Source organism: Sciurus carolinensis, chromosome 13 (assembly GCF_902686445.1).
Source record: "Sciurus carolinensis chromosome 13, mSciCar1.2, whole genome shotgun sequence".
In the NCBI taxonomy this organism is placed as follows: Eukaryota; Metazoa; Chordata; class Mammalia; order Rodentia; family Sciuridae; genus Sciurus; species Sciurus carolinensis.
Window position 1 is genome coordinate 24,444,768 of NC_062225.1, and position 27,923 is coordinate 24,472,690.

The 27,923-nt window shown below is 42.7% G+C and overlaps 2 protein-coding genes across 2 annotated transcripts; both read left to right on the plus strand.

Annotated features, from left to right (window-relative positions):
* Window positions 1-6,437: 6,437 nt before the first annotated feature.
* On the plus strand, window positions 6,438-8,476 carry LOC124963377 (chromatin target of PRMT1 protein-like). The gene is made up of 2 exons (XM_047523068.1): window positions 6,438-6,523; window positions 7,870-8,476. Exons 1-2 carry the CDS (start codon window positions 6,459-6,461, stop codon window positions 8,474-8,476), a joined length of 672 nt encoding a protein of 223 aa, XP_047379024.1. The 5' UTR covers window positions 6,438-6,458.
* A 6,385-nt stretch (window positions 8,477-14,861) lies between these two features.
* On the plus strand, window positions 14,862-20,107 carry LOC124963156 (sepiapterin reductase-like). Its single transcript, XM_047522683.1, has 3 exons — window positions 14,862-15,228; window positions 15,910-16,200; window positions 18,530-20,107. The coding sequence occupies exons 1-3, from the start codon at window positions 14,907-14,909 to the stop codon at window positions 18,718-18,720; spliced, it is 804 nt and encodes a 267-aa protein (XP_047378639.1). The 5' UTR covers window positions 14,862-14,906; the 3' UTR covers window positions 18,721-20,107.
* Window positions 20,108-27,923: the final 7,816 nt, after the last annotated feature.

A 27,923-nucleotide genomic window follows, 5' to 3' on the forward strand; every position in this document is an offset into this window, starting at 1 on the left:
CCCACCAAGAATAAGAAAAGAAAAGAAAAGAAAAGAAAAATATTAACATAGTGAAATGGACATGCTTATTATCTAGGTTGGAATTTAAACTTGTTTTAATCTGTCCCTAATATAAAGCAGTCCTTCCCTTCTTTTTTTTTGTTTGCCATTGACTCAAAGAAACACATCATAGAGCCTACAGAAAGTCTCATGTCTGCTTTCTTCATTTATCTTTCAGTTCCCACTTCTTAATTACTCTAAAGTGTTGCTATAGAGTTTATATTTCATCACATCAAAAGGCACATAATACAGACCTGAACTTTAGATATGAGTGACCTTTGAACTCTTTGAGATATCCAAATTACCCAGTGAGAGTTCAGGTGGGAACAGTCCAGGCCTTCCCTTTGTTGTACATTTTCCCATGAACTTTTCATCTAATTTTTTCACTCACTGATCTTTGCCTGAATGAATTATTAGCAGTAACAAAATATTAATTTTTTCCTTCTGTCATTTCGTCTACATTGGCTGAAATTTTCTGTAAGTTATTTCTGATCAACTAAATCCAATATGTAACAGTGGCCCACTTTATGCTGTGAATATCGAAGGGTTATGGAAAACAATATTCCTACAAGACAGCCCCCTAAGAACAGTAGGGAGATATGCAGCTCAGCAGATGGGAGGAGAAACTAGCCAAGCTTTAACCTCCCAGCAAATCCTTTCCTAATAACAATGAGCCCTGAAGGAAGAGGGCAGATACTGAAGGCTGGGCTCTGGACTTTGACCTTCCTCCATTGCAGATTAGTCCTCAATGGAGGCCCAGCCAATATGGAAACTCTGGGAAATAATGGATCCCAGAGAAAGAAAAGCAATGGGCAAGATTTGAATACTCATCCCTCAGGATCTGGGCTTCCATCTCCCCAGATACTAATGAGTTTCAACCTTTTTACAACTACTCTCCTAAGTTAAAGTTTTAACCTGCACAACTAGCCCCTGACTGTCCAAAGGGCACATGCACCATTTCCAATGTCTAAACCACCCTTGTTGTAGCCCATGAAACTAAAGTCCCCTCTGTAACCAATGGTCATTTTCACATCCAGAAAATGAGTCCCTACTGTGCCCAAGTCAGCGAATGAAGAAACGACTTCTCTAAATCTGTCGAGGTTCTGTATTCCTTGGTTTTGTGCTTACAAATATGGGCCCTTGCTGTTCTGCCAGTGTAACTGATTCTTAAAAGAGAAATGTTTTATTCTCTTCCTCTCTCCCTGTTCCTCTCTAATCTCAGGGGAAAAAGGATTACCATTTTCCCTGTTTTAGGCAGGTTTATCTGTGCTTGACTACACACCCACCATAGGAACAAGGTAATCCAGATGGTAACAGAGTATCAGAAATGACTCTGGCCCAAATTAACAAGGGAGTTACAACTCTAACAGAGAATACATGGAATGAAGCCTTTGAATCTCCTCTTTAAAAGCCCCCAGTTCCTGCTGATGGGCACAATCACACCCTTTAGAACAGGAGTCCCCTGTGTTTCTCCTGCCAAAACAGTAAGTCTTCTTTTTCCTTTTCCTTAAAACTGTGTCCTTGTTATTGAATTGGCATCGGGGACAAGGACTGAGCTTCCTGTAAATGATTTGGCACCCCACATGGGATCTGAAAGCTGCCCCTGCTCTAGCTTTCTTGGGCAGGCCTGGCTGTCCAAGGAACCCCACTTCCATGCTGTTTAAGTCAGTTTTTTTCCTGCTGTGGCTAAATGATCTGACCAGCACAATTATGGGGAGGAAAGGTTTATTTGAGAGCTCACGTTTTCAGCGGTCTTAGTCCATCGGAGGTTGGCTCCATTCCTCAGGGCTCAAGGTGAGGGAGAAAGAACATCATAGAGGAAGAGCTTGGCACAGAGAAGCAGCTTGCAGAATCAGGAAGCAGAAAGACTGACAGAGACTGCACTCTCCAGATACAAAATATATACCCAAGAGTCACTCCCAATTTCCAATCTCCTCCAGCCACACCCTATCACTTCAATTAATCCCATCAGGGATTAATTCACGGATTGTGTTAAGAATCTTACAACCCAATCATTTCTCCTCTGAGACTTCCTACATTGTCTCACACATAAGCTTTGGGGGACACCTCACATCCAAACCATAACACATGCTGAGGATGCAAGGTGGCTGATGAACTCGTTGACAGTCACCTGCTGGACAGGTAGGAGATGGGTGAGTTTGCCTTGGGTTGAATCAGAGAAGCTATTCCTGTGAGGAAAAGAGGAGACTGGGGAACCACTCCAGGAGCTGCTGAAGCACCTTTTGCTTTGGGGAACTCCTCCCTTCTGTCCCTGTATGCTCCTCAGGTTGCTCCATCATGGTCCCTTTCAAGAACAAGGAAACTGAACTGAACAAGAAAACTCATGACAAATATGGCCATCTGTTAAGTCCCCCAGTGTACATGCCAAGACCCTTGATTCCACACATCTAGTTCCTCTTCATGGGAACATCTCTTCCTTCTTTGACCCATTTCTCTCAATTTTCCCCTGCTTATTTCTGTTGCCTTCTTAACCTGTTCCCATGGCATGGGATGTGTCTTCTAGGTTCACCGCATTCATAATTTCACTTGCAGGGTCAGGTTCTTGTTGGCATCAAATCTGCTCTTTTGCTGCTGCCATTATTCTACTCTCCCACACCACCTTACTACCCAGGTCGTTAGCCTGCAAACTTCCTAGCCAGTATTTGGCCTAGATTGTTAGCCCGCGAACCTCCTTGGCAACCATTAGTCTGTTGTTATTAGCCTGTGAAATTCCACTGCTTAAGAATTGTTCCCCCACCATTTTCTCTCTCAACCTCCTTCTGGCCTTCACTCTCTCTTGCATGAACGAACACTCTCTCTCTCACCCTGCAGGGAAACACTCCGTCTGTCCACTAAATAAACTCTCTTGCGTGAGTTCCCACATCTGGAGTGGTTTCTGGGTGCTTTCATTGGTGCTGTGACTTGGATGAGCTCTTCTACAGCCATTTAGGCAGGTGGAATCCCATCTGATGCCCCAGACCCCAAATGCTAGTCTCACTTTTCATTCGCCTGGTCGCTCTCCTCCACATCCACTACTGGCTTCAGATTGGTGAGTTTTCCCTTAGGTCAGCTTCAACACTCCTCTGCTGACCTGAGAATTGACTATTGATCATCTGGTGCCCTTGAAGCTGTTGAGTGTGTGTTCCCCCAGCCACAACTTTTACAGTCTTGGCTGCCCCCTTATTTGACCTCATCAGACAGGTGAGTCCCTGATCTTTATGGTGGAGATTCTTCCTCAGGGTTGAGGCTTCTCTTTGCACTCACTCTCAAAATTCCTGACGTCAGGTCCTCAACTCTCTCAGTTTTTGCCCAGCACACACTGATGCTTGGGTGACAGCCAACTAGTCTGTGACCGCGGGATGCCCTGGACACTAACTCTGCTATATCAGTCTCCACCATGGGATCTGGGTCCTCCATTCCAGCAGATTCACCCTTGGGGTGTCTACTAGACAATCTTAAACCCCTTTACCTGACCCCCGGCCTAAGTAATCAATCCAAAATGGCCACATAGTGGCACACAGCTTCTGTGAGCCAGAGGGCAGATGGAAAGTCTTTTCTTTCTTGTGCTTCTTTGCTCTTCCTGCAAACTCAAACTTTTGACTTCTTCTCCCCCTCTTAATCCCTCCTCCTCCTCCAACTTCGACTCGGCAAACAAACCACCCTGATATCAATCCGCTGTGACAGAGGCCCCTCCGGCCCCTCTCTTCCATCTCCTTTGCCCGGTTCTGTTTCTGCTTCCATTCCCCGCCCAGCCCACCCAGTCCTCCTGCCACGAGGTCCTGCATACATATTCTTGTCCCCTATGGGAGGTGGCCAGTGTGGAGGGAGTAACCAGCCCAACAGTCAGTGGCATGTCGCAGTAAGGAGTATGATATAGCAGCCCCATTGCTCACAAGTAGTGGGAGATAATGTTTCACAATTTTCTGCGTCCAAACCTGAATTGATTACTAACCAGGAAAAAGGGTTAAAATGCCCTAGACACAAGTTTCTGCTAGAACCTATTATCTTAGCTCCTTTCAGATCTCAGTCAAGGCATTGAAATGTAAACAGAGGAAACCAGAAGGCACAGTGGGAGACCAGCCTCAAACCCAAGGGAAAAAAAAAAAGCAAAAAGTTTTACACGAACCCCAGCAAAAGTAAATTTTATGGTGCTTTACTAAAGTAATTAACGGCCGTATCATTTTTCCAGGACTCTTGTTTTTTTTTTTTTCCTTAAATTCTATATTTTTTGAGTTCGTGACTTTTTTGATCAGTTCTTTTTATCCTACTCTAGAGTTATTTTTGAGCATCTGTTACATTGCAATGGAGATATACATTACAAGGCCTTTGTTTTTGTGTTATGTGTATATCATGTTGTCTATGTGCAACTAAGTATAAGTGTGCATAAAATTAAAATTTAAAAAATAGATCCAAATACTTTTAAGTCACATGATTTAAAAAGGTTCAAATGATTTAAATTGGGTAAACAAATAAAAGTAAAAATGTCTTTAAAATTAACACAAGTCTCTAGGTGGTCAAACTAATAAAATGTCGATGTTTATAAAATGTCTAACATCAATTTTTTCTAGGATTTTTCTTCAACAGAAAAGAGACAGCAAATACCATTTAGTACACTTGTCTGATATCTTGATTTTTTTTTTACAATAAGATGAGTGAATTAGAGTTGACATGTATGGGATTACTCAAATGTGTTTGTTAGAGATATCTGATTAATTTACAAAATTAAAATGCTAATTATTAAATAACATAAAGTACTCTTTAACTCCTTAAATTCCATGGGGTAACATACTTAAACATTATTGGTGTTTTCTTAGATTGGTAAATGAAAAAGGGTTTAGAATTGCTTTGAGTCATTACTAAAAACAAGATTACTAAGAGTTATGTCCTAACAGGTACAATTCTATATACAAAGGGTTCCAAAAGCTTCAACTGTGTTTCAATTAGAGTACTATAAATAACAAAATATTTAGTCTTTTTAAAATGGAGTAATTTATTTAAATTCAGGAATTTCATAAGAGTTGTTTCAGAATGTGAACAAAAAGGGGTCAACAGATAGGAAAGAGAAAATAAAATGTTCTAAATATGGAAATATATTTAGTGAAGAACAAACTGTTTCTGGGTAAGAAAGTGCTTACGTGATAAAATACATGAGGGTCTAAGTAAGTGCTAAGAAAGTCTGTGTGTAAGTAAAGTGCAAATTTCAACAAGTTTGTGTGTAACTAAGTTGGTTATATGTATGTGAGACAATCAGTCAAAGCTATTTAAAGTTTTTCCTAAGGTCAAATACTAATGTACTGATATAAACCAAAGTTTAAACTGTATGTTAAAATGACAAGGATTTCTTAGAAACATTAATTTACTCTTAACATTCTGTCTGTTAAGTTTTATTATTTAGAACAATTAGTCTTAAAAATTGAGGTTTATACAATTATGGTTAAACAACTGTTAGAGTATTGTACTATGTTACAGAGTCTAAATTTCTCTTTAAGAACTAAATTTGGTAATATAAAAGTATCAAGGTAATTGTGGAATGGTCATTCTTTGCATATTAAATGTGTTCATATTTTCCATATACAAACTTTAAAGCAGAAAATTTATCAAGCTGCTATTCTCCAAATTAAAATTGTCTGTAATGGTAATTTAAAATTTATAAAGGGTAAATTTTATTGGGAATTTATTTCTATCACTTAATGTTCTGTTTTAGGACCTGTTGTCAATAGGGTATATATAAAATTTGTTACTTTTTACAATGAGATAAAAAAATTTAAATGTAAATGTATTTCTAAGAGTTAGTGACTGATTTGTTTAAAGGTTAATATTGTGAAACATGAAAGCATTTTGCCACTTTGCCACACAAGGGGAAAGTTCAAAGCTCTCTCGGCCTTTCTTTAATTTATGTTTTTGATATAATGTTATATCTAAATATTATGTTAACTACTGTTCATATAGACTCAGGAATCAATATATGTAAACTTTCTTAAAATGACATTTAAGAAAGAAGCAAAGATCAACATCAGAACTAGAACATTTCACTTAAGATTTGTAAAGAGCCACACCTTACCTGAGATAAGGCTCTGCCTCCCACCTTAATGCACGTTAGAGTGGCTCCAAAATAAGCAAGACTTCAGCTTATTTAAAGTTATAGTCGGTTTTGGACACCGAGCAGGAGTTGGCGGCGGCAGCTGTGGTGGCACAGACGAAGGGCAGGCCAGACGACCAGCGGATTGGCCGGCTAGGTAGTCAACCTAAACGAACGAGCCTCGCAATCTCCTGCTTACTCATTTAACCAACCGCCCACCTACTGAACCCGAGCCCGTCCGTCAACTCAGGTTCGGCCGCCCCGGCCCGCCTGCCGCAGCCGTGGTAGCAGCCCCGGAGGAGCACTGGCGTCTGTTTCTTTTGATTCTCGGGATTTGAAGATGGCTGCACAATCAGCGCCGAAAGTTGTGCTAAAAAGCACCACCAAAATGTCTCTAAATGAGCGGTGAGGCAGCCAACAGCAACTTCAGCTCCTTCCTAAGAAAACATTACTTAAATGGCCCTGGGGTCCGATGCACAAAAACCAGTTGTAAGCTAAATACCAACAGAAGGCTACCGACCTCTGTTCTTAGTTGCGTCTTATGTGGTACACAAAACAAATTGGGCGGTTGTTTCAAAACCCCTTATCAGTAGATTTTTATGTTAAGCTGTTTGAAATAGTTATCTGGTGGGATGTATTTTAAAAAGACTCCTCACACCCTTTCTTTTCTTCAAGTTTTTTTTCTTTTTTTTTTTTTGCATTGATACAGGGGTGGTGCAGCACGGTAGCATGGTATACCTGGCTGCAAAAGGCTTGCTGCCTAGTCCAAGACCAGCAGTGTTGTGTCTGGCCTGTAAGAGGCAGGTAGCAAGCCAAGAATATGTCCAAAGGCCCTTGAATGCCATTCCTGGGCCTTGTAAGAGGCACTTGCTTTGCTCCATTTCACTTTCTTTCCATTCTGCTTTTTAGTTTGTTTTTGTTTTGGATTCTTTTAACAGTTAAGTGTTCTTCTCTTTCATTCCATTAAGCTTAACCATGTCAGAAATAGTAGAGGAATATCTTTACAGGCTCTTAAATGACTGAACTGATATTTCTTGAAAGTATTCATTGGGAATTGGAAAAAATAGTCATGAGACTGAGAAAAATTAAGATATTTAAAGGCAGTTTCAATCTGAGAGCTTTGTTCATTCAGTATGTTCAACCAGTAATTTTTATCAAGTTGATATTAAAACTCTTAAGATATTTAATGTCTCTTTTTGCTTCTTCTGAAGCATGTGTACTTCTCTCCTTATCTCTTAGGATGTGAAACTTTAATCATATATTCACATGTTTCTAAGTGACATGTATATTTATAAATATGATACACTTCTTTAATTTATGTGGGTGTATTATTTCCCTGACTTTGAAGGTGCTCTAGGCCTTCCTCATATTTGCCCTTAAAATGAACCCTTGAGTTCCCCAAAGTTTAGGCTTTCTTCGTTTGTCTTTGAAACTACATCTTCTGTCTCTTGTTATCATATCTGCTTATTGCGTGTTTTTCATACTTTTCACTTCTCTAAGAGCCGTTACCTGAGCCCTTGTTATCACTTTTGATTGAATGTGCTGCACTTAGCTGCATTTCTAAGTTTCTGATTCTTGCAAGTTTGTGGAAACAGAGGAGTCTTTAACCCACATCAGCCTTGATCTAAACGTACCACTTTACTTAAAAGTTTGTGGGATCTGGAGCTCCTGGTCTAGCAAGCCATGAAAATGCCAATAAATATTTTGTAATAAAACTTTTATTTAAACATCCATTTTGTTCGACCTTGAAGCTTTACTAATATGCTGAAGAACAAACAGTCGATGCCAGTGAATATTCGAGCTTCGATGCAGCAACAACAGCAGCTAGCCAGTGCCAGAAACAGAAAACTGGCCCAGCAGATGGAGAATAGACCCTCTGTCCAGGCAGCATTAAAACTTAAGCAGAAGAGCTTAAAGCAGCGCCTGGGTAAGAGTAACAACCAGGCACAGTTAGGCCGACCCATAGGGGCCCTGGCCAGGAGAGCAATTGGAGGACGAGGTCTGCCCATAATCCAGAGAGGCTTATCCAGAGGAGGACTCCGTGGGGGACGAGCCACCAGAACCCTACTTAGGGGCGGGATGTCGCTCCGAGGTCAAAACCTGCTCCAAGGTGGACGAGCCGTAGCTCCCCGAATGGGCTTAAGAAGAGGTGGTGTTCGAGGTCGTGGAGGTCCTGGGAGAGGGGGCCTAGGGCGTGGAGCTATGGGTCGTGGCGGAATCGGTGGTAGAGGTTGGGGCATGATAGGTCGGGGAAGAGGGGGCTTTGGAGGCCCAGGCCGAGGCCGTGGACGGGGGAGAGGTGCCCTCACTCGCCCTGTATTGATCAAGGAGCAGCTGGACAATCAGTTGGACGCGTAAGTGTCAAAAACTAAAGGACACCTGGATGCCGAGTTGGATGCCTACATGGCACAGACAGATCCAGAAACCAATGATTGAAGCCTGCCTGTCTATCCTTCTGTGAGAGACTTTTGATAAGTTGCCACATCTGTAAATAACCTTGAGATAACAGATGAGAAGAAACCTGATTGATGCTGGAAGGACCTATCACAATAGGCTATGGACTTACCTGCCACCAGTTTGTGCATTTAGTGTGTTCCTTTTACTTTTTGATACTGTGTTGTATGAAACCCTTTTTTCCTTTGATTTGATTGGTTTTTGTTTTGTTTTGTTTTTCCCTCTCCTTTCACCCAGACTTATCTTTGAACATGAATGTGTTGGCCTTGTGGGTAGAACACTTTGCCAACCTCTGCCTCCCTTCTATTGTACACTGACATTCTCTGTGCCCCCACAAAAAGTTCCCAGAAAGAGTCAATTTTTTTCTCCTTGATGCCTTGGTTTCTGAGATAGAATTCTGTTGTACATCCTGTTCTTAGAAGTGTTAGAAAAATCTGGAGTTGAAAAATAAGTTTTGCTGCATTGTTAACAGCGTAGTAAGTTGGGAACACTCACATTGCTACAGGGACACATAACAGGTTACACATGGTATCTGCTTTGACTGAAGTTGCTACCAGGTGCTTTGATACCACATAGTTGGTAACCAGCATGCTAGATTGGATACATGCACTTTCTACCCTCAAATGAGATTCTTCAGCTTGCCTCTTGGCTTTGTATCATATCCAAAGGGATTGGACTGCTTACACCTGCAGTGGAGAGGAAGAAATTACTTGGTTTGACTAGTATAACAGAGGGAAAGGAATGGGGGAGTAGGGGAGACCACTACTGGGAAGGATCAGGAACTACCCATACCAAAATGCAGTTATCATGTTTGTCCCAGACCAATCTTGGGCTTCTCCATTTGTTGGCTTTATTTGATCCTCCTCTTGAAGGTTTAAGTTCAACCATATTCTGTCAACTATTCCAGTTTCAGTGGAATCTTGTATTTCTGGTTCATTATAACAAATTGTTCTCTCAAATTAAAAAAAAAATAAAAAAATAAAAAAAAATAAAGTTATAGTCAAAAGATTGGTTCTTGTTATAAAATTACTGTGATCTCAAACAGGGGATATAATGTATAGCTCAGCCAAAATTCGAGATAGCTATTACACAAACTAAATGTTTTACTGTTGGTGACTCCATTTTGTATTTTCCTTGTAAACTCTATAAGTGTTGTCTGATTAATTTTTTGCAGAATTATTGCTTCAAGAGCAAACACCATAAATTAACCTGAAATAATAAGCCATCACTGATAGGACAGATAATATAGATCCCAATTAGATAAAAGGGGGTAAATAACTGCAAATTTATAAACATTAAAATTAAAGCCCAGTACTCTTACATTATAACTGGTGAAACTGGCTTGCTGGATGGTTAAGATCAAATTTAGAGGTTGAGATTAAATACAGAGGCCAAGGAAAACCAGTATTTGGAAATTGCCCTCAGTGTCAGCCTGAACCCAAGGAACAAGAGAACTTCTCTAAGTAGCTTTGCAACTCTGGGTCACACAACCTTCTGATCAGGGAGATTGTGAGACCACTGGAGGATGAAAAGCCAATCAGTGCACCTGCTGCAGAGGAGGGTCATGGAAAAAGGGAGACATCCCTGATGTTTCCAAGGGAAGCCACTTCACCAAAGAGACCCTATCTAGCGAATGGCACTAAAGAAGCTAAGAAGCTGCTCTCAAGTTCTCCACGAGTGACCTCTGTGGGAACTCAGCTGAGTCTTAACAGATAGGAACAAGTCAATTTGACCAGCTTGATCTTAAACACCTAGCAAAACGTTAAAACCAAAATATAGCCATTCATGGGCATTTAAAAGAAACAATAGTTAAATGTAATTTAAAATATACTCTTGTGTTAGCCCACTAGAATAAAGACTGGAAGTTACAAAAGAGAGATTCTTAGGCAAATGTGCCTGATAGCTATCAGGAGAAACTGCCAGAACCAGAAATTTTTAGTCCGTTTAAGGCCTACAGACCCTCCTAAGCCACACAGGTAGTCTTAATCTATGTTTGCTAGTATGATTATCTAGCTCCAAAAAACAGAAATATAGAGATCTTTACTAAACACAGGTTATACCAATAAAAGGATATTTTACAAAATTCAGATGACATTAAGTAGCTTAACTATATTTTCTGGGATCATCAATGACATTAAGAGTTAAATGTTGTGTTTACATTCTTGATAACCTGGACAATGTTAAAGTGCCCAAATAAGGCCTTGTCCTCTCCAGCCTTTGTTAGGCCTAGTTATGGGAACAATTTCTCAGTTCTTGCACCCCCTGGTGAGGGATTATTGACTTCTGTCATCTTCATGATATCAATTGACATTTTCCAGATTCTGCACCATTTATTTTATATTAATCTCATTTCAGTACTCATGTCTTTTTGTTCTTCTCTCATAGAAGCACCCACCCCCAGATGCCTTTACAACCTGCTCTTCCATAGCCAGATTTCTACCACAGACCTCTTGATTGACCCAATATTTAAAAGGGAACTCCAAACTGCTTGCCCCATGCTGCCCCCTTCCAGCTTGAAGCAGCCAGAGCAGTTGTTACCCCCTTTCCATACAGCAGTAAGGAGTTCCTAAAACTAGAGGGGATTATGAAGTCAGATGGAGACGGACAGTTAGTGTAGAAATAGGTGATCAGTCAAATCGAGGAAATGTAGGCCATGAAAGCCATCTGCCTCTGGAAGTCTGGAAGTTGGAGACTGCCCCTGGGAGAATGGAATGTCAAAGATCTTCGGAGCCCATTGATTACCAAATTTCCCTGCCCTTATCAAGGACTGCAAGCATGGAGCTGCTAATTATGCCCCCCACCCCGCCCTTGACTGGCTGAATTACTTTGGATTCCCCCTGCTCCATCCACTTACTTTTTATATCTCACCTGCAAAAACAGGCCTAGTCACATAGGCAGGAAGGAGAGACAATGCAGAAGAAAATTGGAGAACAAAAGGTCGACTTATAAAAACAAAAACGGGGAAATATAATATAAACCTGCTCCCTACTCTTTACACTGCAGCCATTTCTCCCCTCCCATCTTATGACCTAGCTTGTCAGTCTGTGAACATCCTACCTAGCTACTGGTCCATTAGTCAGCCTGCAAGTCTCTTTCTCAGTCATTGGTCCCTTGTTAGCCTGTGAAATTCCAATATTCAGGAGAAACGCCTGCGCCATGTTCTCTCTCCTCCTCCTCACTTTCATGCTCATTCCTCCAGGTTTTCACTCTCTCTTGCACGCACACACTCTCTCTCTTTTCCTTTCATTTTCTCTCTTAACCTACATGGAGACACTTTGCCTGTTTGCTTAATAAACTCTTATGTGAGTTCCCGCGTCCAGAGTGGTTTCTGGGTTCTTACAGTTCTCACTGAACTCATCAGCCATTTTTTGTCTCCACTATTTCAGGTCAGGGGTGGTTGTGTGTGAAATTAAAGATGATGTGTAGAAAACACAGAGAGAAGAGAGAAATTTGGATGGGGGTTAAGTCAATGAATGTCCCCTGAAACCAAAGATCCCAAATGAGGTCTAGTGCTTGAGAAGGAGGAAAATGAAGGGGGAGTGAATATAATGAATTTGATTTTTTTCTGAGTGCTGTTAAGAAAAGGTGAAAGGAGGCCAGAGAAAGGGACATTAGGAATTTGGGGTGTGAGGCTCAGCAGCTTCCTTAGGAATGGCAGGAAGGCAGGTATTGGGAAGTTGGGTGGGACCTGTGGGAAGGGAGTGATAAGAAGCATTAGCAGGAAGTCATTTTAAATTGCTTAGAAGGATCCAGGAGGGGTGACCTTCTAATTTGACTTTAGTGGGAGTGGTTAAAATGACCTTGAAGGGGCCAGTCCATTTTTCTTGTAAGGGGGCTAGAGGTTGGGAAGGAGAGAGATAAATGAAATCTCCTATGGAAATAGGAGGAGGGGTCCCTGAAGATTGGGGCTGGGGAAGATGGGAGTAGGTGCACTTCCAGAGGGCAGGACTGAGGTGAGCCAGGAGGGGTTTCAGGACTTCAGGAGGAATGCCAGGTGATTGAGGTTGAATGGTGGGTGGGATGAGGGGTTGAGGGGTCGCCCATAAACAGGTTCAAAGGGCTGATCATAAAGGGTTTGTGGGGCAGTGCTAATATGCAGAGGAGGGTCAAAGGGAGGAGCCTAATCCAATCTAAGTGAGTGTCTACAGATAATTTGGTTAAGGTTGCTTTTAGGGTCCTATTTGTCCTATCAACCTTTCCTGAGGACTGTGGAAAATAGGGAATGTGGAAGTTTCATTTTATATTTACAATTTTAGCCAATAATTGGGTAATACATGAAGTAAACCTGGGCCATTTCCAGTCTTGGCAGGTAAACCAAGGCATGGAAAAGTAGGGCTGCAACAGTGGAAGCCCTCTCACTGGAAAGGCTTCCTTCCACCCCATAAAGGTGTCTACCAAGCCTAGGAGACATTTGGTTTTTCTTACAGGGGGCATGTGGGTGAAGTCAAGTTGCCAGTCCATGGCTGGAAGGACTCCTTTAGTTTGGTCTGTAGGAAATGGGGGTGGTCTCTCATTAGAGTTGGGGTTAGCCTTGAGACAGGTTGTGCATGATTGGTAAATTTGCTGTAGATATTGTAAATCTCAGGGGACAGGTTTAGTGAATTATTTAGGAATATCTGAAGAGAATGAGTGTCCAGGTGGAATAAATTATGGAGATAAGACAAGAGGACTTGGTTTCATCAGCGGGAAGCAGGAGTTTTGTAGACACGGAATATAAAATGCTGGTGGGGGGTGGGGTGGCCAGACTAATTATTTTTCCAAGCTTACCTACTCCCTGGTTCCCCAAGAAAAGGAGCTTTTCTTAGTCTGATGCCCTTTACATTGTACGATTGCTACCTTATGGGGTACAAGTGCAGCTTCAAGCAAGTCTTTTATGTAACTAGCATTAAGAAGTGGGATTCTTGAATTTGAAAGCCCCTTTCTCTCCAGTTTAAGATGTTAGAATGAATAATATTGTATGTGTATTTGGAATCAATACAAATATTGACTGATTTGTACCTGGCTAATGATAAAGCTCTGGTGAGGTCCAGTAACTGACCAGGGATGTGGTCCCTGGGTGTTATGGAGATAACGCTAATATCTGGGTGAGGATGAGAGGAGAATCTGGTGTAGCTCTTTTTAGCACAAAAAGACCTGGACCAATGCAAAACTCAGGAACCACCTCAGCTGTTCATTGAGGAACAATGTTTCACACTACAACAGGGGATACAGGAATGAAATGACTCCAGTGGACCCAATTTCCTGGTGGAAAATGAGGTACTGAACAAAGAAAGGGGCTTAATTTACATAAGTTATTTTAAGGGTGATATAGTGAGCATATCAGTTTTCTTGGGAACACAGGAATGAACTTTTTGGGTCGGGGGTCTGTGGGCAGTGTCTGGAGAGGATTTACTTGGAAGGAATTAATACCTCCTAGAGACTGTTACTTTAGGGGTGATAAAACACCTATTCCCTGTCTGCAGCCCCCACCTGGAAAACATTTGACTTGGTAGAGGAAGGCTCTCAGTGCATGGCCTTCTTTTTCACTTCCTTTTACCCGTCCATATTATCTTGGGTATTTTTCGTTTTCCTTATCTAAAACAGGTCCTCCTTGATTTAATTTGCTAATGGGCACGTGTAAGTAGTTTACCAATTTGTGCCTTAATGTCCTGCTGGGCTGATGGTGGTGGTGTACTTGGAGAAACAAGGTCTAGAGTCATTCTACCTTGCCACTTGAACTTTAATATGTGTGGTTCATGGCAAATTACTGCTGTGCAAAATGGAGAAACTCAGTTTTAGGCACAGCCTGAAAACTTCTGTTCTATACATCATGGAGTAACTCAGAGCTGGGCACTGCCTGCTTTCCACAGGGAGGGTGGCTAATAAGCCCAGCAGGTACCCCAACCCTACACAGGCAGGGGCTTCCTTCAGGGCTGGTCACGTCCAAGCATAGGAGGCCTGGAGCAAGGCGACCTACACTGGTGGAGGTCAGGAGTGCAAGGAATTTGGGTGTGAAGCTGGAAGGAAATTGCACAGCCCTGTCCAAGCAGGTGGTTTAGCGGTTTAGCCACCTGGAGGGACACAGTGAGCACCAGGAGCGCTGGGCACCCTGCCAACAGCTTGGGACCAGCTCCCATCCCTTCCTGGTTGGTTATCTAATCGCTCAGGCTCCTGTCAAACCTGCACTCCCATTTCTCCATTTGTGACACCAGCGACCTAGGCAATCAGTTCCAGCACTGGGAACCTGAAAACTCGGGTTTCGTCTCCGCCCAGCTCCGCGGCTCCTCCCTCCACTCCGCCAATCCCAAGGCCTTAAGGGTGTCATATCCGGGTTCCATCCAGCGGAGATCGCGGCATGGAAGGTGGGAGCCGCAAGGAAGGCGGCTTCGGCCGCACACTGTGCGTGCTCACAGGGGCCTCCCGTGGCTTCGGCCGCGCGCTGGCCACACTCCTGGCCCGGCTGCTGTCACCCGGCTCGGTGTTGCTCCCAACCGCCCGCAACCAGGAGGCGCTCAGGCAGCTGGAGGCAGAGCTGGTGGCGGAGCACCCTGGCCTGCGCGTGGTGCCGGTGCCTGCCGACCTGGGCTCGGACGCCGGCTTGCAGCAGCTGCTCGGAGCTCTGCGCGACCTCCCCAGACCCGAAGGGCTTCAGCGCCTGCTGCTTATAAACAATGCGGGTGAGACTGGGCGGCTTCTGCATTTAAGCGGTCCCTCCGCACCCCGCTGGGGACAGTAAGGGCGATTCCTAGGTGGGCAGACTAGGTGGCCGAGAGTCTAGAGGCCGAGAGTTAGTTGTTCCAGCATGGATGGCACACGGGGCCCAACGTACAGGAGGAAAGCAGTGTGCCCTCGAGGCGACCCCGCCCTCATCCTGACACGCTTTGCCCAATCAAGTTTCCTAAGGAGTCCGTAGAACTTTTCAGACTCCTTACGCAGCGCCCCCTAGCGAGAGGCTGAGTCAAAGCATGGTGTCTTCAAATTGCCTTGCTTCTCCAAACTCCTCCTAGAGCTTGTCCCCGCCCCCACCCGCTCCAGGTCCCATCAAGGTGGGTGCATTCTCCGTGGGCAGCTCAGGTCGGTGGTCTCCTCTCCACTAGTCTTTCTGCAGAGCTTGGGAAGCAGGAAACGCCTTGAGTAGTGCTAGGCGGATGCTTACTCTAGATCTGGATGGGAAGGGGAGTTATTGGGAGAGGCCGGTGGGGGGAGAAAGCTCCTCCCATGTTCGGTGACTTCTTTTGCTTCCCACACCCCGAGGTGATGGGGATTGAACCCAGGGCCTCTCCTGTGCTAGGCAAGTGCTCTACCACAGAACTACCTACTGGTGCTTCACTGAGTTATTTCTACCTGTGTTTTTTCAGCCACTCTTGGGGATGTTTCCAAAGGCTTCCTGAACCTGAGTGACCCAGCAGAAGCAAACAGCTACTGGGCTATGAACTTGACTTCCACTCTCTGCCTGACCTCCAGCCTCCTGAAAGCCTTTCCAGAACGTCCTGACTTGAGCAGGACTGTGGTTAACGTCTCATCCCTCTGTGCCTTGAAGCCCTTTAGGGGCTGGGCATTGTACTGTGCAGGGAAGGCTGCTCGTGACATGATGTTCCAGGTCCTAGCTGCAGAGGAACCTAGTGTGAGGGTGCTGAGCTATGCCCCAGGTAGGTGGAAAGTTCTGACATTACTGACAACAGAACTGTCTGGTCCCTCAGTGAGGGCCTAGTCTTTCTTCGTGTGGAACGATCCACAAAGTATGTTGTACCTGACTCCTGACCCTCACCCCTCAGGTGAAATGTGGATTCCAAGGAAGTTAGAGCTGGCAGGAGCAGGGGATGCAGAGAGAGTAGGGAGTTGCTGGGACTACAGGTGGGACAGGGAAGCCTGAGATATTAGATGAAGTTTGCAGAACACTAGGGTTTGAATTCTGGATACCCAGATGCCACAGTGCCAGGGCCTTTATTCTAGACTTGCAGTTCCTGGAATTAGAAGGTGTGACAGAGTTGTGGTCTAATGTCTGAGCAACTTAGGTAGAGATGCAGGTTTGTGTCCTGGGGACAGAGATATAGAGTGGGCTCCACAAAGCCCGGATGTGGCAAGACCAGGATTCTACCCTGCTTCCAATGTGTGATCAGCACCGTGTCTACTTCTCATGTTCTCCATGCTCCTCCCCACAGACCCACGTAGGGATTCTGGAGCCAACATCCCAGCTCATCACCTGCAGCTCAGCCTTGAGCTCACTCAGACCACATGACCAAATGTCACTTATAGCTAGGAGCTGAGATGGCATATGGCCACATGGCTAGGTTCAATGTCAGGAGTCTGGGCATTGTGAGAGAGCTGAGACTTGTAGGAGCTCCCCAGGGCCTGAACAAAGGCAGAGACCAGTCTGAGTGTCATTTCATTCTCTGGAAGGATGTTCTAACAGGTGTCAAAGATAGAGTGGGCTGTTTGGAAAGGTAGCATGTCCCTTGTCATCAGGATGCACCCTTGATTGGAAGGTGTTTGATAGTCAGAAAGGTGATTCTTTTTCCAGCCCTGAGATTCTGTGACTTTGTTTCGCTTAGGATTATTAACTCCAAGTTCTGAGATGTTGTGATGCCTATATGAAGACTAGCAAGTTGCTTACAAGAATTCAAGAAGGGAAGGTTTCCTTGCAGATGGGGAGACAAGGAAAGCCTTCCTGGAGGTAGCTGAACTCAGTATTGACCTGTGAGGGCTTTTGGATGTTGGCAGGTAGTAGACATGTCCCAGCAGTGCAGGTAAAGGAGAGAAAGCGTGTTAGGGAGTGACAGGTCTTGCAGTTTGGCTGGAAGTTCGGAGTGCACAGAGGGGATTGGGTAAGGGGGCCTTGAGTCCTCAGCCAGGCTTCTGGGAAGATCCCTCCACCTGCATGGTGAGGGACAATGAGGATTACAAAAGAGCAGCAGAGAGAAAAGCTGAGACCAGGTGGATCATTATACCATGAAATATAATGACCGAGAGCTAACCTGGCACATTTATTAAATAGGTTTTAACATCAAAAGGGTAAATTTTTTTTTTTTTTTTTTGTGGTGTTGGGAATTGAACCAAGGCAAGCACGCTACCAACTGAGCTATATAAACCAACCCTCAGAAGGTAAATTTGTGGGAAGGTTTCTTAAAGCATGTAGGATGAAGGACAAAGTTCTGGGCCATCCAGTATACTCATCAGCTTGTGCTCATGATTCTTTACTTCCAGCAGCTGGTGTCTGAACTCAGGGTCAGAACCGATAATGCCATGGCAAGCACAGACCCTCCTTTGAACAGGGTTCACCATAGCGACTGGGCACTCTCAACTGGTGCCTTTGGACAGGACTTCCCAGCACAGGGGCGAGGACCATCAGAGAGGGTGACTCAAATCACCACTGCTGCCAGGAAGCCCCTGAGGGGTTTTCAGCAGAGGAATGGTGTGATATTTTGGGAGAATAAGTTTAGCCAAGGGGTGGGTTGAAGCAGGGAGAGAGAACCAGGGCTTTGTGAGCAGGAAGGGCCTGGTTGTCAGGGTATGTAGGTGCAGAAGTGTCCTGCCTGGTGCCTGCTTGGCTGTAGCAGAGGACGAGGTGGGGAGAGGGCACAGGGCTTTCAAATACTTCATTGGTAGAAGTGGGAAAGTCAAGAGAAGGTGCTGTGGGCCTGGAGTTGGTGAGTACGTGCTTCGCATGTGTAAGGCCCTGAGCTTGGTCCCAGCTCCACATTGAAAACTAATGAAAGAGAGAGAGAGAGACATAGAGAAGGTCCTGCTTCATGAGGGGTGATGGTCACAGGGTGGTGTGTTGGTGAGGATCTTGTTTTGTGTGGACTTTGGAATTTGAGTGCAACTCAGCAGTGACACAGTGGGGTCTTTGGCCACTCTGACCACGCATTTCAGCCAAGATGAACTCTTGCCTCTGGCCGGACATGACTCAGCTCCTTCCCCAAGTACATAGCACTGACCCATGACCTTCTGTCCCTGACATCTCATTTTAATTTCCAGGTCCCCTGGACACAGACATGCAGCTGTTGGCTCGGGAGACTTCAGTGGATCCAGACTTACGAAAAAGGCTACAGGATATGAAGACAAATGGGGAGCTGGTAGATTGCGGGGTGTCAGCACAGAAGCTCCTGGACCTGCTGCAGAGAGACACATTTGAGTCAGGAGCCCATGTGGACTTCTATAATTTATAGCCTATGTCCTTGGCTCCTGGGCCTTTTGGTCTCTACTTTTGTGCACACCCCAGGAGCCCTGTCACTGCCCACATCCCTTCACACAGGCCCTGCCAACCCTGCCCCATGCAGACAACCACTCATGCCTACTGCCCTGCCCTCAAAGGCAGCCCGTGGGAGTGGCTGGTGTCACCAGTTGTCAGGATCTGTGTCATGCAGCCTGGATGATAAGGAGCTTGGAGGGAGGTCATGGGTGTTGTAGTTCTCCAGCCCCAGGAATAGAATTTTAGGGTTGGGAAGAGCAGGAAAAGCAGCTGAAACACTGAAGAGACAAGTTTGGGGTCTCGCCCTCAGCTGGTTCATGGGAAAGGAGGGAGTGATCTGCTGTGAAGAGGGAGGGCCCAGCAGATTCACAGGTGGCCTGCAGGGAAAGAGGACAGAGCAGGTTGCAGCCCACACAGACTCCCCTTGTTCAGGGTGAGGGGCCCTTGTGTTGAATTTCCTGTCCTCTCCTGATGCCTTCTTCCTTTAGAACCCACTTTCCCCCTAGGCTGGGAGTTTATGTAAGTGAAGAAGCAGACACAAATAAAAGTGACTGAGTCTTCTTGAATGCCTGCTTCCTCCTCTCCTAGAGGGCTCCTACCTGAGATTAGAGATATGCTCTACCATGCACATTCTTCTAAGGTCTTGTTCATAAGGGAGGTTCACAGAAAGACACATTTATATATTGAAGGTCTCAGTTGCTGCAACGAGTGCAGCCAAAGTCACCGTTTTCATGAGGAACAATGGGGGATTTGAATAGTAAATACAAACACACAATTTGAAGAGTAAGTACTGATCAGGTGGAGCTCTGCTCTCTGATGGAGATGCAGATCTAAAGAGTTATGCCAGCAATCTTTATTTATTTACATCTCATTATCAGGTGGAAGACTATGCAAGTATTATTCTTTGTATTCAGGAAAGCTACGGAAACTAGGGCATCTATGTAGCTTTTCCACAGTTACAATCCACATTTGCAAAGTGCAATGTTAGAAACTTTGTGTAGCTCTCAAGAAAATCCATTGTTTAAAGTGTAAAGTGGACAGGAACAGGAGAAGTGGAGCTAGTGAAATATTGTCATTGTCTAGTATAAGAATTCATTTAATCACAGGAGCTGTGTGCCTGAGATCAAGGTCAGAGCTGATAGGACTCTTGCACAGAGCCTCCTCATGCAGGGCATTACCACAGCAGCTAAGCATTCTGTGCTGTTGCACAGAAACATCCCAGGCACCAGACATGCCAAGCCATGAGGTCATCAGAGACTCCCAATCTCAGTCACTATCCACCCTCTGTCACTGCTCTCCATGCACAATAATATACAACTCATTTTTCTTTCTGAACACCAAAAAAACCCCAAAGAAGTACTCTAGTGGCCCAAGAAAGGAATCAAAATAAAAAACCTGAATATATACTTCGTTGTGGTTGTTCTATTGTTTTGAGTAATGGGATTGAATCCAGGTGTGCTGTACCATGGAGCTACATCTTCAACCCCTTTTATTTTTTATGTTGAGACAGGGTCTTGCTAAGTTGTCAAAGCTTGCCTTGAACTTGTGATCCTCCTGCCTCAGCCTCCTGAGTCACTGGGATTACAGATGTGCACTACCACACCTGGTTAGAACCTGAGTACCTGGAAGATGTGGTGTAATAAAAATGTGGGTAACCAGTGAGAACAGAAGAGAATAGTTTTTTTAAAATATTTTATTTATTTATTTATATATGGTGCTGAGGATTGAGCCCAGTGCCTCTCATGTGCTAGGTGAGTGCTCTACCACTGAGCCACAACCTAACCCCAAGAATAGTTTTAACTAATTTTTGTTTCCATGCTGTTGAAACAGTGAAGGTATCAAAAATAATTCATCAAGGAGAATATGTAAGTATAAAAGAAAATGCTGAATCAGAAGGCTGTGCTATCGTTTGGATATGAAGTGTTCTCCAGAGTCTCACATGACAAACAGGCTTGGTCACCAGAGTGTGGTGCTGTTGGGAGACGGTTAGAAACTGATGGGTGTAACCTAATGAAAGGAATTTAGATGGGGGGGTTGGGTTGGAAGGGCTTGCCCTAGAGTAGGAGTATTGGGACCCAAGCCCCTACGTCTCTCTTTGCTCTCCATCTAGGATGAGGTGCATGGGTCTCCTCCACCAGTCACTAGGTCCATGATATTCTGCCTTGTCAAAGGCTCAGGGGCAACAGGGCCAAAAAACCATGAGCAAATTTTCCACCTTTTAAGTACATTTCTCAGTTATTTTGTCACGGTGGTGGAACTAACAAATCAAGATATGTGAAATTTTTTTTTTTTTTTTTAGTAGGGGAATTGAACCACAGGGTGCTCTACCACTGAGCTCTATCTCCACACTGTTAATTCTTATTTTTATTTTATTTTATTTATACTTTTTTAGTTGTCAATGGACCTATATTTCACTAATTTATATTTGGTGCTGAGAATTGAACCCAGTGCTTCACACATGGTAGGTAAGCAGTCTACCACTGAACTACAACACCAGCCCTTAATTTCTATTTTGAGACAAAGTCTTGCCAGGATGCCCAGATTGGACGCAGACTTGTAATTCTGAGCCTCCTGAGTTGCTGGAATTTCAGTGTGTGCCACTCTGCCCAACACCTACATAAACTAAAAAAAAAAAAAATCAAGAAACTGGTACCTGAGAAGGTATGGAGAAAGGGGTTAAAATTGCTGCATCTCTCATAATATGGAGGGATGTTAATAGCAATAATAATCTCTACTACATGTTGAATCATGATAAATGTATTAAGGACTTTGTCAATTTTTTGAATTGTTTCTTTTGTTTCAGTTTTATTGATTTCAGCTCTGATTTTAATTATTTCCTGTCTTCCTCTACTTTTGGTGTTGTTCTGGTCTTCTTTTTCTAGGTCTTTGAAATGTAATGTTAGGTCATTTAGTTGTTGACTTTTCATTCTTTTCTGGAATGCACTCCATGTAATGAATTTTCCTCTTAGTACTGCTTTCATAGTGTCCCAGAGATTTTGATATGTTGTATTGTCATTCTCATTTACCTCTAAGATTTTTTTTATCTCCTCCCTGATGTTTTCTGTTATCCGTGCATCATTCAATAGCATATTATTTAGTCTCCAGGTGTTGGAGTAATTTGTTTTTTATTTTGTCATTGATTTCTAATTTCATTCCATTATGATCTGATAGAATACAAGGTAATATCTCTATTTTTTTGTATTTACTAAGGGTTGTTTTGTGGCATAACATATGGTCTATTTTAGGGAAGGTCCCATGTGCTGTTGAGAAGAAAGAGTATTCACTCATTAATGGACGGAATATTCTATAAATGTCTGTTAAGTCTAAGTTATTGATTGTGTTATTGAGTTCTATGGTTTCTTTGTTTAGTTTTTGTTTGGAATGTCTATCCAGTGTGACAGCAGTGTATTGAAGTCACCCAGAATTATTGTGTTGTGGTCTATTTGATTCCTGGAATTGAGAAGGATTTATTTGGTGTACGTGGATGCACCATTGTTTGGGGCATAAGTATTTATGATCGTTATGTCTTCCTGATTTATGGTTTCCCTTAAGTAATATGAAATGTCCTTCTTTATCCCTTCTAACGTTGGCTTGAAGTCTACTTTATCTGAAATAAGGATGGATACCCCCGCTTTTTTACTGAGTCCATGTACATTGGTTTTTCCCATTCTTTCACCAAGATGTTCTTATCTATGAGATGAGTCTCTTGAAGGCAGCATATTGTTGGGTCTTTCTTTTTAATTCAATCTGTCAGTCTATGTCTTTTGAATGGTGAGTTTAGGCCATTTATATTCAGTGTTATTATTGAGATATGATTTGTATTCCCAGTCATTTGGGCTTGTTTTTGGTTTTTAACTTGACTTAGTTTCTCCTTTGAATGGTTTTTCCTTTAAGGTAGTTCCCCCCTTTGCTGACCTACATTGTTTTTCATTCCTCCTCATGGAATATTTTGCTGAGAATGTTCTGTAGTGCAATCTTTCTATTTTTAAATTCTTTTAACTTTCGTTTATCATGGAAGGGTTTTATTTTGTCTTCAAATCTGAAGGTTAGTTTTGCTGGGTATAGGATTCCTGTTTGGCCAACATGTTCTTTCAAAACTTGAAATATGTTGTTCCAGGCTCTTCTAGCTTTTAGGGTCTGGGCTGAGTAATCTGCTGATATCCGTATTGCTTTCCCCCCAATATGTAATCTGATGCTTTTCTCTTGCAGCCTTCAAACTCCTATCTTTATTTTGTATGTTAGGCATTTTCATTATAATGTGCCTTGGTGAGGATCTGTTGTGATTTTGTGCATTTGATGTTCTGTAGGCCTCTTGTATTTGATTTTCCATTTCATTCTTCATGTTTGGGAATATTTTTTATATTATTTCATTTAATAGGTTGTTCATTCCTTTGGTTTGTATCTATGCCTTCCTCAATCCCAGTAATTCTTAAGTTTGGTCTTTTCATGATGTCCCATAGTTCTTGGAGAATCTGTTCATGGTTTCTTACCATCTTCTGTGTTTGGTCAACTTTATTTTCAAGATTAAATGTTTTATCTTCATTGTCTGAGGTTCTGTCTTCCAAGTGGTCTACTCTGTTGGTGAAGCTTTCCATTGAGTTTTTTATTTGATTTATTGTTTTCTTCATTTCAAGGATTTCTGGTTTTTTTTTGTTTTGTTTTTGTTTTAATCTCTATCTCTTTGTTGAAATGATCTTTTGCTTCCTGCAGTTGCTTTTTCAACTGCTTATTGGAGTGATCATTCATTGCCTGATTTGCTCTCTTATTCTTTGCTTCACGAATCATTTTAATTTTGTATATTCTCAACTCCTTTTCTGACATTTATTCTACCATACTGTCACTGGATTCTATTAATATAGAATCTAGGTTTGTTTGGTCATTTTCTTCCCTTGTTTTTCATGTTGTTCATGTATCTTCCCCTTTAGCAGTGCAGATATGGGGTATTGCATTTCCCCCCCTATAGGCTTATGGTGATCCTATAGGTCTCCAAAACCTTTTCTTTAAGGGGGAGATCAATATTAGCAGTGCCCAGTACAGACAATATGCAACCCTAAACCACATAGCCCCTACAAAGACATTAACAATATTGTCATAATAAATAGAATGAGTTCAATTATTATCTACAGTATAACATATAGATTTGCAATAAGGTCTGCAGTTTCTAATGGAAAGATGGGGAGGGGTGTAGGATGTAGCTGTTAAGGGGATAAGAAAAGAACATATAGGAGTTCTAGATCATAGAAAGAGTGAAAGTGGAATAAAAATAAGTTGGTTGTTAGCATGAGAAAGGGAGAAAGAGACTCTGAGGAAAAAGGTAAACAAAAGGAAAATAGAGCAAGAAAAGTAAAGAAATAAAAACTTAAAATTTTTCAAAAAGGAGAAACAACAACAACAAAAAAGAAAAATAATCTATACTATAACAGTCATATAGTATTCAAACCTCCCAGTCTTCAGTAGCCTGATATATGAGAGGTACCTGACAATGAGCTTCCAGTCTCCAACAGGCATATCAGGATGGGATTTGCCCCACCTAAAGATGAGAGCTACTGTTTCCAGGATAATCCAAGATGGCCACTCTGGCTTCCAAATATGTTGGCAAATGGGGAGCTGCAGCTGGGGTGTGGGCATGGTCAGCCGGCGGTCCTGGAGACTGGGTGGGATTGGTCGGGCAGGGGTCCTGGATGTGGGGGTGGTCAGTCTGGTTAAGGGGTCCTGGAGGATGGGTGCAGTCAGTCGGTCTGGGGGTCCTGGAGGCAGGGAGTGGTCCTCCAGTTGAGGGGTCCTGGAGACAAGGCTCGGTCAGTCCAGCTGGGGGTCCTATAGGTCCTGGCTCTTGTCTCAAAATGGTGACAGCCACATGTAACCAAACCTGCAGGTACTGTGACAGTGGGCTTCCAGGCAACAGCAGGCAGCTGTTGATCCACTGGTTGTCTGCGGTCGGCCTGCTGGCTATCAGCGGACAATCGGCAGTTGGACCTCAGGCTGTGGGTGATGGGTAGGTGAAAAGCAGGCAATGGGAAGGCAATAGGCAGGCAAATGGCAGATGATAGGCACCAGTCAGTGAGCAATTTGCACTCAAAAAGTAGTAGATATGCTGGAAGACTGTAGGTGATCTTAGTAGGCAATTGGGGTAAATAGCAGGGAATCGATAAGGAGCAAAAATTGCCTCACCGAGAAACAGATATCCTCTGCTTGAAATTTGAGTTATGGAGTGATAAGGAACACAGCCACCCTCTAGCCCACCACCTTGGATCTGTCTATTAAGGGCTTTATATCTAGTTACTTGGCTGCCCCCTGGGTATGATGGCACATACCTGTAATCCCAGCAGCTCAGGGGCCTAAGGCAGGAGGATTGTAAGTTCAAAGCCCGCCTCAGCAACTAAGTGAGGCTCTAAGCAGCTTAACATGATCCTGCCTCAAATAAAATTTTTAAAAAGTGCTGGAGGGGCTGGGGCAGTGGCAGAATGCTTGTGTTGCATGTGTAAGGTACTGGGTTTGACTCTCAGCACCATAAAAATAATAAAGGTAGTGTATCTAGCTATAATTAAAAATATTTTTTTAAAAAAGTAAATAAATTTTTAAAAAGGGCTGGAAATGTGGCTCAGTGGTTGAGTGCCCTTGGGTTCAATCTCATGTGAGTGTGTGTGTGTGTGTGTGTTTGTGTGTTTGTGTGTGTGCATAAATTGTTTGAATTTCTCACCATTATAACACTAGAGCTAGCTTGTTTCCTGGTTCATGGTAGGCATTCAATAAGCATTTGTCAAATTTTAATTAAAACATTTAATAAAGTAAACAAACAAGGTTTGAAGATATTATATAACATGGCCAAATCTGCACAAATAAGGGCAAGAATTATAACTGGGCGTTCAAAGTACAAAGTCCTATTGTTTTCCCAACACACAATGTTTTGATTATTTTGGTGTGTGCATGGTTTTAGAAACCTAACCTGCAGCCTCACACATGCTAGGCAAGCCTGCTACCATTGAGCCTCATCCCCAGCCCAATGTTTTGATTTTAATGTTGATGTTGATGGAAAACACAAGTGCATGCAATTTACTTTTATTTCAAAAGCAACTGTCAGTATACTTAAAGTAGGATTGCAACTTTCAAATCAATAAGAGAGAAAGTAAGTATAACAAAAGAAACTTGAGTCAAGAAAAAAATGAATAAAAAGAAACCTCAAAGAAGCCTAAAAATGGGAAACATAATAGAAAGATGGGCAAAGAGCTTGAACAACTGACAGGGTAAGAAAGAAAAATGCACAACCTGGGGCTGAGGTATAGCCTGTGGTAGAGCATTTGCTGCACGCCTGAGGCCCTGATTCCCATTCCCAGTACCGTGACTAAAGTACAACCTTCCTAAAATCCAAAGAACCAAAAGAAGGCTGGGTGTGTATCTCAGGGGAAGAATGTCTGCCCAGCATGTGTAAGACCCCAGGTTCAATCCCCCCATGAAAAAGAAAAAGAAAAAAGAAAACAATTAACATAGTGAAATGGACATGCTTATTATCTAGGTTGGAGTTTAAACTTGTTTTAATCTTTTAAAATCTCATTTTGACAGTACCTATTAAAATGAAGAATATTCCAGTCTTTTTATCAGTTTCCCAGGGCTTTAAAAATTATCTTCTTTTGTAAATTTGTTCAAACATTTGGGGCTCAATAATCAGACTGGCAATGGGACCGTTCCCATTTCTGTATCAAACATACCAAAAAGAGCGACAATTGTAAAGTGGGCCTCATTGAATCCATAAGCCAGATTTCATATGAAAATAAATATCAAGGTTTTGCCTCACCTTGCTTTATCTCTTTTCTTCTTCTCTGTGTGTGTTACTGAAATATCTTAAAGTAAATCTGGTGGGGACCGTTTCCGCCATGCTGCTTGACAAGGTCCAAGCTTGGGGAAGGGCTTGGCGGGGCCACCATTTCAGGAGATTGCCCCTGTCATCTCTCCTAGGAATTGGGTGTTTTCTTGTAATTATCATACTTACAACTATGCAACTGCAAATCATATTCCCTGGATTGTTGTGTTAAGAATTTAACCTCAGGGGACTTTAGAACATCAGCCATGGCCCCCTTCTCCCTCCTGGGAGAAGTCTGTATTATTAGCTTTAAATAAAACCTGCTTAAAATGCTAAAAAAAAAAAAAAAAAAAAAAAAAAAAAAAAAAAAAGAATTTAACCTCACTGAGTCTGCAGAACTTGGGGGAGAGAACTTGGGGAGGATGAGGGATGCTTTAAAAAAATGTACCAATATCACACATGATAAGTCTGAAAGAACAGAGTTTGAGAAGTTCTTCAGAAAACCACGGTTACAGGAATTGCTTGCTCCTATGCTGACCACTCCTGCCCCACTTAATGCTTTACCAGCAAAACAGCTTGACAAACAGAACAGGAGACTTGCTGTCCCCACAGTACAAGGGCCACCTTACTTAGCTTATAAGATTGGGGAACATTTGTGGTATCCACCTAGAGGGAAACAAGTGAATAAGTATAAGGACCCACCTCCCACAGATCCACCTCTTCCCTATATAAGAGTGTACAATGAAAATAGTGAATGAATAATTAATATTAATGGTAAATGGACAAATGTCCAATATTTGTCCTTCCTTCAAAGGCTTGGACTTCAAGAACCACCCTGGAAATGTAGGACATAAAGAGAAAGAAACAGCATACACAAGCAACTAGAAAAATATTATCTTAAGATCAAATGCCCTCATTGCATGATAACTGGTTGTGAGTAGTTTATGCTGGCTTAGGTCTCACATATGTATTACATTAGTTAGAAGATAAATCAATAACATAAAGAATATTAGGATAAAAATTAAGTACTCACACTGATTGGCTATAAATAAGCTAACATAGTCTTAACTGAACTTGTTAGGAAATAGAGTAGACCTGTAAGGTTAAATCAAAAACATAATAATATGAGCTAAAGATTAGTGCATGTTTTGCTTAGCAGTTCAGTAAAAATAGCTTAAAACAAAATAGAGTCATTATGCTGGCAATAGGTCTGACACCAAATGGTAAACAAAGGTCAGTAGGATGAAAAGAGGAAAATATCTCTCACTGTAATATGCTTATGTGAGTAATTTTAAGTAAATATAGAAAGTTGACCTTAATGTACCCACGATGTGTTAGCCACCTGCTGGAAAGTGTGGTTAATGACAAATCTTGTGGTAATT